The following is a 12,058-nucleotide window of genomic DNA, read 5'->3' on the forward strand; positions in this document are numbered from 1 at the left end:
TATCCTTTGTTTCAATTTCTCTGTCTAGTCCTGGATCCTTGCCACTTGGCTCTATTCCTTTGCTCCTCACAGCAATTGTTAATTTTTCACCTGCAACAGTCACTGGGCCTTCTGGACATTTTGATTCACCCTTCATTTTGAATGGATTTCCCCCACCTTCCACTGAATAGAGTGCAAAGGGCCCTTGGACCACCTTAGCAATTTCCCCTATTCCATGTTCTGGTTCTTCTCCCCCAACCCCTGCCTTTCTGCAGTTGACCTTAGCTAATTTCTGATATGAGGTATTGCAAGAAGAGACCGAACTCTAATATTAGAAGAGCACATATAGATGAAAAGGGAAAATCATTCGCTATATTCAGGAACTAACAACATTTTTAAGAGTAGGAAGGTTTTATAGCAAATATTTTCTTTTAGTCCTTGAGTCTTCTATTGTTTTTTGTTTTTTCTTGATGAAGTCAGACATTAACATGAAAACATTAACAAGAGATATTACTTTCAATTAAAATTTTAAAGAGCTGTGTTTTGCTGTATCTTCCATCACTATTGACTCAAATCAATGACTATTTATATACCTTGATACTGAAGATGGTTTTATTTTGTAAATTATTTTTCTTTCTGTTCTTAAGGTGCTACATAATGGCCTCATCATGGAAATGAAGCATCCAACTGTGGGAAATATTTCAGTTCCAGGTTTGAACATTTTTGTTATTTTCTTTCCTTCATTCATTGTTTCACATGCTTCTATAGCAAGTAACTGAGCATCCCCCAAATAACCTGTCAATTCACAACCTATAGATAGGATAAAAGGGAAACTCTAGAGCCACACCCACAAGGATGTAAACTGAGGTCACAGGTTTGTATCTTTACTCTGCCCAGGTCACCAGAATGCTCATTATTCCTTGTTCCATTTTGTGTGTTTGTGTACTCATAAGTGTACATTATGTAATCATCAACAGAGAGATAATAATAGCAAATATTAATAGAGTGTGGTTCATCCAAGAATGAGAAGGGAAACAAGGCAAAATAGAATTGGCAGCCAAGAAAGGCCATGGACTGCATGGGCCAGAGTGTATTCTTTCTGGATTGTGGTTTAGGATATGGATCTTGGTGTTTCTGAGTAGGAAAGGAGTGTTTTCAGTAAACCCAGAATAGATTGAATTTTTGTAAGTTGACTCATACCAAACAAACTCACCAAAGACCATTGCTTAACCCAAAATGCCAACTTTTCATTTCCAGAGAAAATTCTCTTTCCAGCAGCCAATAGTTTCATGCTAACTCTCAGAGTACTCTTTTGGATAGTTCGAAGTTTTCTGAGCATTTTTGATCAATCATTTTCCTAGTGATTGTACTGTTACTGTCCCTCAGCTCTCAGCCCTCTGAGCTTTGGTGAAAGAACATGCCACTTTTTTATTCATTGTGTTTCTATTTTCTAAACTATACACAAACCATGTACTTATTTATTTTTCCATCAAAAGGCAGTGCAATTAGCTAATATAAACTTTTGTCACTATTTTTCTGATCACCTTTCTTGGAATCTGGTGTTCTCCAAACTCCTCAGTCACCTCATTGAAATGTCATGGAATATTTCTTCCACAGCTGTCTAATCTCACTTGTTGAATAATACTATTGTTAACTCCATTCTGAACATAATGTAATCCTAATATTTGGAGTCAGCTTGATGATAATCACTAAAAACCAGAACAAATAATGACCACTGGCATGCAAAAAGAATAATAGGGAAGTACCATGACTGAGGCAAGTTGAGAGAAGATTCTGATGTGTATGCATTTAAGGAACATTATCCATAGATTCAGGAGGGTAACAGGCCAGCACCACGGCCCACTAGGCTAATCCTCCACCTGCGGCGCTGGCACACCGGGTTCTAGTCCTGGTCGGGGCGCCGGATTCTGTCCCGGTTGCTCCTCTTCCAGTCCAGCACTCTGCTGTGGCCCAGGAGTGCAGTGGAGGATGGCCCAAGTCCTTGGGCCCTGCACCCGCATGGGAGACCAGGAGAAGCACCTGGCTCCTGGCTTCAAATCAGCATGGTGCGCCGGCCACAGCGGCCATTGGGGGGTGAACCAACTGCAAAGGAAGACCTTTCTCTCTGTCTCTCTCTCACTGTCCACTCTGCCTGTCAAAAAAAAAAAAAAAAAAAAAAAAAAAAAGCAGGGTAACAAGCTATATAAGCATAGCAGGGATCATATGTCATAGGGAAATGATATATGGTATGGAAAGATGGTGAAAAAATTACATGTTGATAAAAGCTAAGCAGATCATTTCTTTATTCATTTATTATTAAACATATGCTATGAGCTAGGTATTGCTTTGGGGCCTGGAATATAGAATTAAACCAATGTGGCCCATGATCACATACAGCTCATACTTAGTATAATGTCAGATAATATAAACAACCAACAAATGTTTCTATAATGGTAAATCATAAATACAAAGAAAAGAACAGCATACAATCAGAGAATAATGGGAGGCAGGCAGGGCCTCCTGTAGTTTGAGTGATCAGAGAAAGCCTCATTGAGAGACTTCAAACCCAGATTGAAGGGTGGGAACAAGTTGATATTTGAAGGAAATGTGGAAGAACATTCCAAGCGGAGGGATTAGCATGTGAGAAGACTCTGAAGTAGAAAGTGGTGGATGTGTTTTATGCCAGTGTGAAAAGAGTTAAAGGAAACAAGGCAGGAAATGGGAATGAAAATATAGGCAGAAACTTGAGGCCCCACATTAGAGCTAAGTTTACTTTAAATTTGAGCAAGGGAGTGAAATGAAAGAATTCATAACTACAAGCAAGTAGTCTAGTTAGTATAGGAGTTTAGGCAATAGTCTCTCTTTTTTTTTAATTTTAATTTTTTTTGACAGGCAGAGTAGATAGTGAGAGAGACAGAGAGAAAGGTCTTCCTTTGCCTTTGGTTCACCCTCCAATGGCCGCTGCGGCCGGCGCATCTCGCATCTCGCTGATCCGAAGCCAGGAGCCAGGAGCTTCTCCTGGTCTCCCATGCGGGTGCAGGGCCCAAGGGCTTGGGCCATCCTCCACTGCCTTCCCAGGCCATAGCAGAGAGCTGGCCTGGAAGAGGGGCAACCGGGATAGAATCCGGCACCCGACCGGGACTAGAACCCGGTGTGCAGGCGCTGCAAGGCGGAGGATTAGCCTGTTAAGCCATGGCGCCGGCCCGGCAATAACCTCTTAAATTAAGGTCACAGTAATATAAGGGGTCTTTGAATAGTTGATGAAAAATGCATATTATGAAAAATTATGAGTGGAATTAAATTTTTACATAAAAATAAACTTTTTTCATTCCATTTTTTTCCACAAAATTTTTGAAACAGCCTCAGAGAGATAAAGAAAAGGGAGCAATCAGAAGAAATGTAATAATGTAATAATTACAGCCTAAAAAGACTATCAATATTTTGTCCAGGAGTTTTTAAGTAGTTTTAAGAGTGGAACTGATAGTCCAAATGAAGTCTCAATATCTAAAAGGAATTAAAGCGGAGTTTGTTTTGCCGACAGAGAGGTCCAACACCCTAATTATTTAGCTTTCCTCCTCCGCACCACCAACCCATATTCCTCTCAACATTTCTCCTTGGAATTGTGGGCCATAAAGAAAATTTCACATGTCAGTGACCTAATTTAACCCCACATGTTTACAGATGAAGTCATATAGTTATTGATGACCCCAACACATTAGAGAAAAGGCATTGGAGGATAGGCGTTGAATGTCAATGCAATTGTTAACTTAATAGCAAGGAAGCAGGTAAATCAGTGACTAGCCTAAAATGAACTTATGAGATATAACATTCTCTCAACCAGTAAGGTACGGGTAGGCTGACTTTCATAATAAATGAATAAAGAATCATAAACAGGAAGAATGCACTTTTTCTCACTTTAATTTATGAATGTGTCAAGTTGCTTTGTCACAATAACAATAGTATAACAAAGAAGAATGCTGGGAGATGGATGGCAAAGATAGGGCTCAGTTGCGTGACTGTTTCCAGTTGCAGGTCTGGATGGCTTGACTCACTGGGTTGGGCTCAGTTTTATTCCCTGTGTCTCTTATGTTCTTTTCTTGGAAATGGCTAAAGAACATAAACCACAGTGTCACTTGAGATGTTGGAGTAGAACCAGCAAACCCTTCTGCTTAAGAAAGTTCTAGGCTCCAGCCAAAAGTTTGGGGAAATGATTGAGACTCCACTTAGAAGAAACTTCATTTATATTTTAAGGGGCATGACCACAGGAGGAATAAATTATAGGGTACAAAATTCATTTTCCAGAATACAATTCTCAGTTCTACAGAAATCTTGTTTTTTTTTTTTTATATCCCTTTGGACAATTCTATTTTTGTTTTTAATTTTTATTAATATAAAGAGAACAGATTTCATGAGTACACTTCTAAGATAACCAACTTTCCTTCCTCCCCCCTCTATCACCCTGCTTCCTTCCTTACTATTTTTCTTTAATTTTTGCAATGACATAATTTTAATCTACTCTATAATCACAGGCTCAATTCACTGACCATAATATTCAACAAGTACAGAGATTAGGCATTTTTTTCGCTTGGTGTATCATCTATTTATTTACCTTACACTTGTACCTTATAATTATCAATATGAAGTGATTCAGATTTGAGATAAAATAGAGGTATCTAGGTTACTTTATTGTAATCTGCATGTTTCCTTTAGATCAGCACATCTTTATTGCCTATAAATGGGGGAGGACAATTCTCCTTATAGATGTCAGATAAGGGGATGCTCTTGTATCTCCTCATTCATTGAAGCCTAGTAAAAGGACTCCTGGATAGAACAAGAGATATTAAAGGCAAAGAGAATTTAACATTAATTTAATTAAACATTTTTTAGTGAATTGGACATTTTACTGATTTTATTTATCTATGACAGTTTTCTTTGTGAGGAAGGTTCCCATTGGAACCCTCATAATTCTATAGAAATAACAGATTCTTCTGTAATGCTTCAGTGAAGAATTCTGCTAACAAGGAAACAGGGTGACGTTAAAGGTGACTCTTAGGCTATTTTCTGGTTATCTAGTGGAGACATATATTGAAGTCATTAAATGTAGATTTCTATGTATATGTCTTTTTATAAAAGATTTATTTATATATTTGAAAGTCAGAGTTACACAGAGAGAGAAGGAGAGGCAAAGAGATAGAGAGACAGAGACAGAGAGGTCTTCTATCTGCTAATTCACTCCCCAGATAGCTGTAATGGCTGGAGCTGTGCCTATCCGAAGCTAGGAGCCCGAAGCTTCTTCCCAGTCTCCCACACCAGTGCCAGGGCCCAAGCACTTGGGCCAACTTATACTGCTTTCCCAGGCCATAGCAGAGAGCTGGATCAAAAGTGGAGCAGCCGGGACTCGAATCAGCACCCATATGGGATGCCGGCACAGCAGGTTGAGGCTTTACCCGCTACGCCACAGCGCAGGCCCCTGTGTATATGTCTTCATCTGCCCATTTATACAATAAATCATTAACATTACTAAATTCTACTAAATAAGTAGAATTGAGTTGTTGGGTTTTTTCGTTTTTTAAAAATTTATATAAAGTGAAAAAATTTCATATATACAGATTTAGAGGCATAGTGATAACCCATTCTACCTTCCCTCCTGCCCATGGTACCACCCTTGCTCTTCTTTTTCTTTCTTTTAATTTTTACAGTGATGTACTTTCAGTTTATTTTATAATCATATGAGTATCCCTTCACTAATTAAGAATTTAAAAATATTAAGAATTAAAAAATACTGTTCTACAACAGTATAGACAAGCACTATAAACAGTAGTCAATTCTCTGGCCGGCGCCGCGGCTCAATAGGCTAATCCTCCACCTAGCGGCGCCGGCACACCGGGTTCTAGTCCCGGTCGGGGCACCGGATTCTGTCCCGGTTGCCCCTCTTCCAGGCCAGCTCTCTGCTGTGGCCAGGGAGTGCAGTGGAGGATGGCCCAAGTCCTTGGGCCCTGCACCCCATGGGAGACCAGGAGAAGCACCTGGCTCCTGCCTTCGGCTCAGCGCGGTGCTCCGGCCGCAGTGCGCCGGCCGCGGCGGCCATTGGAGGGTGAACCAACAGCAAAAGGAAGACCTTTCTCTCTGTCTCTCTCTCTCTGTCCACTCTGCCTGTCAAAAAAACAAAAAACAAAAAAACACAGTAGTCAATTCTCAAAATGTCAATTTTGCTCTTATCCATCATTTTTTTTTTTTTTTTGTACTCTACTAGTTACCACAGATCAAGGAAAACATGTGGTATTTGTCTTTTGGGGACTGGCTTATTTCACTAAGTATAATGGTTTCCAGTTGCCTCCGTTTTGCTGTGAAAGATAGGATTTCATTCTTTTTTACGAATGAGTACTATTCCATAGTATATATAATATACATTATATATACATATGATTCTGTGTCTTAGCTATTATGAACTGAGCTGCAATAAACATCACAGTACAGATAACTCTTTCATATGCAGGTTTCATTTCATTTGGATAAATTCCCAGGAGTGAGATGGCTGGGTCATATGGTACAAGTATTTTCAGCTTTCTGAGAAATCTCCATACTGTCTTCTCTTCCACAATAACTGTATTAGTTTGCATTCACACAAACAGTAGGTTAGAAAACATTTTCCCCCATATCCTCACCATCATTTATTTGTTTTTTAATTTCTGTAATGAGTGCCATTCTAATTGGGGTGAGGTGAACAGGCAATTTTTCCAAAGATGAAATTCAAACGGGCAACAGACAAATGAAAAAATGCTCAGGATCACTAGCCATCAGGAAATTGCAAATAAATCAGGAAACTGCAGATAAAAACCACAGTGGGTTTCATCTCACCCCGAGTTCTTTGTTATCAATTAGCAGAATTCTATGACCTGTGTTGAGTTTTCTATATGCTGACCTAATCTGTCCAAACCATTTTCTATCATGGTCTTAGAAATTTCATCTCTTGAAGAGCAGCAGTTATTTTTCTTCCTTCTTTGGAGACATATAAATTCCCATAATTTTCCCTCAAATTACAGTTCCTATATAGGAGCTAATTGGTTAATACCTTAAAAGTACCTGTCAACCATGCTTAATATACTTTGAACAGGGATAGTAAATTATTTATTTAAAATTCTTTTAGCTACTTAAATAAAATAATTATTTTAAAACATTGTTTGAACATGTATAACTATTCCACATATTGAAATGCAGCCAGTATAATCTAAACTAACTCATTTATTAATTTATATGTATTACAAATATGTATTACCTTTTTCCTTAAGGAATTTTTTAAAAAAATATTTATTTGAAAGACTGAGTTACAGAGAGAGGGGGGGAGCGAGAGTGTAGGTACTTCTATCTGCTGGTTCACTCCCCACATGGCTGCAACTGCTTGGGATTGGGCCAGGCCAACTTCAGGAACCAGGAGCTTCATCCTGGTCTCCCATGTAAGTGGCAGGGACCCAAGTGCTTGGGCCATGTCCCACGGCTTTCCTAGGCACATTAGCAGGGAACTGGATTGGAAGTGGAGCAGCTGGGACTTAAACTGGCACTCCTATGGAATACCAACATTCAAGGCAGTTAACACAATGCTAGCCCCTCCTTAAAGAATTAAGGAAGAAATGTCAGTTGTGTATATAGATGGCATTTCTACATTTATAGGTAGAGCATGAAGACCAGTTAATGTTCATGAATTAGGTCTAAATATGAGTTGTAGTTATGCTAATACTATTGTTTTTCTTTCACATATTATTCATTAAAATACTCTGTCATTGGGATTTAAAGTTTATTATGCAGTTAAAGGCAAAGAGAGGTGAAGAAAAAATAACTACTAATGGGTATATAAATGAGAACACCTATCATGTCTCTCTTTGCCAGGTCTGAATATTCTGGTGTTCTAAGAATCCTCAGTGGCAGCATTACTGTTGTTTGAACTCACTATTAGTTTAGTGATATTAGTGTCAGCACTGTGGGTTTAATGTATCAATTTGCTTATAATTCACTAATATAACTTGGATGAGTGTTAAAACTTCAAATACATATCTTTCCCTCACAGTTGTACTAACTAAACTTTCCCTCTTCTATACATTTTGTAGGCTCTGATGAGATAGTTTAACAGTCTCAGTCCCTTGTGGACTTACTTTTTGCAAATGAAGGCAGGCGAGAACATGAAAAAATGAGATAAGCGTTTCCATGTCTACAATAGGATGCTATGGAAGCATACACCAGGGTATGGACTGAGACAAGGTTTCTCTGTGTAAACAGTGACAGTGTGTGGTATGCTAGAAAGCTGAGAAAGTAGTGCTGCAATGGAATAGATGGGAGACAAGGAACAGATTCAAGGTTACCCTGGATAAGGAAGCAGATGTCAGATGAATAAGACCTAAAATAGAGCCGGGTGCAGTTAAAACACCTGTATCCCATATTGGAACACATCTGGTCAAGTTCTGGCTCAGGTTTCTGACTATAGCTTCCTTCTAATGCAAACCCTGGGAGGCAGCAGTGATGGCTCAGTAGTTAGGCCCTGTAAAACCTGTATTGAGTTCCTAGCTCCTGGCTTTGGCCTGGTGCAGTCCTTTCTATCACAAGCATTTGAAATGTGAACAGTGGCTATAGTGCGTGCTCTCTCTCTCTCTCTCTCTCTTTCTTTCTCTCTCTCTGTCACTACTCTCTGCCTCTCAAATAAGTAAGTAAATAAAATACATAATTTAAAATTGAGCAAACAACCAAGTTAAAAACAAATTAAAAATCCCAAACTATCTATTCTAAAGTCTCTGAGACCCCTACAGTCTCAGGAGCGAAGGTGGACTTACATTTGGAGCTTAGATAAGAACATCAAAGCTATCTTAGCAGATATTCTCATAGATTGATTTTAGAAGAAATTTCTACATCACTTAAAGACTTTTGTAATACTCATAATGCCCTGATTGTTAAGCTGAAATTCATGAGAAATTGTCTTTAATCAATATGAAGATTTAAAGGCACATTAAATTTTATAACATATATTTCTGCAACAAAAGAGTGACTAATATAAACATCACCTTATTTGTGACTTCAGTAGAAAAACCTTGCATAGCGTACCATATTTCAAAGAACTATCAGTTTCCATTGACCTATTCATGATTTGCATCTTCTTCTTATAATATTTCCTTTTCACCATAGTGGAGCATGATGCCCTTCCATGTACTGTATAGATGCTAAAACAGCCATGGTGCCGAGTTCCAGCTTCAAAGGATGTCATTGGAATAGATCTTGACATGTAGCTCTAAAGTTTCTCACCATAACTTCTTTCCGATACTTCCCCAGGAACCTGTACTGTGCTCATTTGATGCCAGCAGCACTTCTGGGAAGCGTTTCAGTGCTGAGGGTTTCAGGCCTGTGAGGTAGAAGCAGGCTTCTATGCATGCAAAAGGATTCTAAATTGAATTACCCTTGCCTGCTGCTCCCTGGATCTGTGCTTTTCAGAAAGCATATCCAAGTTCTCTTAAATAAAGCTTTTCTTAAGTGTTCTCCTCATAGAGTTTTAATATTCACATTTGAAACCTGTAGCAATTTTTAGCTAGTAGGTATTAGATATAGGAAAATAGCCACCCCTGTGAATTAATAAAACAATTTACTGGAATATTGAGGCTTAGATTTTAAGTTTTTAGAAACTTGAATGTACTTCCATCTGACATATTATATTTCTGAATGATTTACAGGACTGTCTTAAATGATAATCTAAACTGCCTTTTGTAAGCTCTTAGAAGGAAAAACTGCTATCATTTAAAGTCCATTACACTCTACCGTAATAATAACATTTTATAGATTATGATTAGAATACAAACTATTAGATAAGATATAATTAAAACATGATTTGAGACAAATTGATGCCATATGCATTTTTTAATGAACAGACTGGCTACCTGTGGAAGCCATCTGCAAGATACTTATCTTACTTATTTGGCTTGTTTTCTGTTTGAAGCATAAGTGTTAACTGAAGTGACCACCTTGTCTTTTGCATGGTTAAAAATCTTTCTTATGTTATATAAGTCTTTACCTTGTGCTGTTACTTCTTACTTTTTTCTTCTTTTTACATGGAAAATTAGATAATGTTTCTGAAATCACATATCCTCAAAGTGCAGTTAAATTTCTATAATGGATAACAGCAATGGGAAAAGTTGTCACAACCCTCAGTGGGGTAAAAGAAAAATTAAGAGAAACCAGAGTTTCAGCTTCTATCCCCCCATAAAGTTTAAATATGTTGGTCCTCATAAGGAATTCTCAGTAAAACAAATTTGAAAATGAAAGGTGAGATAAGTTATTTCTTCCAGGTAGAGAGACCTTTCAGAAGACAACAGGAAAAGTGTGTAAAGTTTTCATGTTGTGTGTAGTGCATAATCTATCTTCTAGAAAGAACATACTCCTTCAGGGACCAGGTTAAGCTGCAAAAAGAGGAAAGAGATGAAAGGAAGGCACTACAGTCTGTCAACAGAATGAGAGAAAACTGGCAGAGAAGTGAGTTTTCAAATGGACTAGCTGTAGTACTTCCCAAAGTGCTCAATTATTTTTAGCGTTATTAAACCCCTGGCCCATGGCAGGGTACCGAGAGTGAAATCAATCAATGTATTCTCAGATGATTTGACATTGAGTGTCTGCAGCCCTCTCTGCAAGTCTTGTTACAGGGAAGCTGCATGGTAGACGTTTATTCCTTTTCAGTGAGAAATGAAAAGCACAGTGACCATCCTTCCTAGGAGAGCTGGGAGGAAGCAGAGGAGGCATGAATTGCATCCCCAGGAATGTCTTCCCCTCAGTAACTGAGAGCCAAGTTACTGTCATTGAAACAACTTAGGGATCTCCATCAACTGTGCTTATCTGTGCCATGAGGAAGAAATATCTTGTGAGACCTGGTCTTTCATGCTCAGGGAATTCATGTTCCTATTAGTTGGGCCTGGGAAAGTAGCCAAGAGCTCAGTTGTTCCTTTACAACATGCCCTCATCAGTCTAATGGGTTTCCTGATAAGGGAATCTGTCTAATAGGCAAGAAGCTCTTCTTGCAAATCAGCTGTAAGTTATCAATGAATTGGGGTACAGAGCAAGTTGTCGATGCCAGGAAAATGTATCTGTGTAGAATTTTTTGAGTGAATATGTAACTGGGCTGAATACTCTTTGAAACATTTTTTCAAGTATCACTGTGAAAATGATCCTTGAGTTTAGAGGTAGGTTTGAAATAATCTTGTGGACCCCACAATGTTGAATTGAATACAGAAATCAAAACAAAAATAAAAGCCATGAGAAGAGTAGAAGGTTCAGTGATGGTACAGCATTTTTGTAACTGCCTTAGAAGGTGGATCAGAATTTTCTGTGATTGATTCTTGAATTCCTGTTTTGATAATCTCACCCCACTTTCATTTGGTACCTGGCGAAGACTTTCTGAGTCAAATTTATGTTGAGTCTCTAGGGAATGAATTAATTAGATGTAATCCAGCATTCAAACTGATTGGACAAGTAAAAATAAGTACTGTGTAATAGCTAAATACAAAGGCCTTACATTTATCTTCCAGTTTAAATTTCCTGTCGTGGAGTTAACTTGGGTAATCAGAAAGTGGCAGGCGTCTTTGCCTTCAAGTGGCTTTCAGCCTGGAGGAGGTGCCTTGACTTCATTGTTGAGTGTAGAGTCATTTCACCCTCTCTGAAAGAAGAATGTCCTTGCTTTCCTCCAGTACCACCAAGAAGGGACTCTGGTGCAGGAAAAGGTGACAACTGGATTGAATATCGTAGCATTTAAAAAAAAATATGACCTCTTAAGATGCTAAGATATATTATTATGAAGACTCAGCCAGAGAAAATATTAATGGAACAAGGCTCTTTTTGTTTAAAGGATCATGGCTCAGTTTTGACTAAGCACACAAGGCTGTATTAATATGAAAAAGAGGTATTGGTGGAAGTCAAGGAAAAGTAGTAAATGGTGTGAGGTAAAAACCTCCAGATATCTTAACATAGCAAAGAATCAAGTGCAATAACCCATTTTCACATCACCTCCAAACCTGAAGGATGTTTAAGCTCTGAGCAGGGTCTTTGTATCTTCTTGTTT

At 38.4% G+C, this 12,058-nt stretch overlaps 1 protein-coding gene across 3 annotated transcripts in view; it reads left to right on the plus strand.

Moving 5' to 3' along the window:
- The window catches only part of SUGCT (succinyl-CoA:glutarate-CoA transferase), an 810,507-nt gene that overhangs the window by 671,582 nt on the left and 126,867 nt on the right, over positions 1–12,058 (plus strand). For all 3 annotated transcript variants that reach the window (XM_062178190.1, XM_062178188.1, XM_062178189.1), the window contains one exon: positions 627–690. In XM_062178190.1, the coding sequence (XP_062034174.1) occupies positions 627–690 (64 nt within the window). The remainder of the gene's footprint in view (positions 1–626; positions 691–12,058) is intronic.

This window comes from Lepus europaeus, chromosome 20 (assembly GCF_033115175.1).
Source record: "Lepus europaeus isolate LE1 chromosome 20, mLepTim1.pri, whole genome shotgun sequence".
NCBI classification, from domain to species: Eukaryota; Metazoa; Chordata; class Mammalia; order Lagomorpha; family Leporidae; genus Lepus; species Lepus europaeus.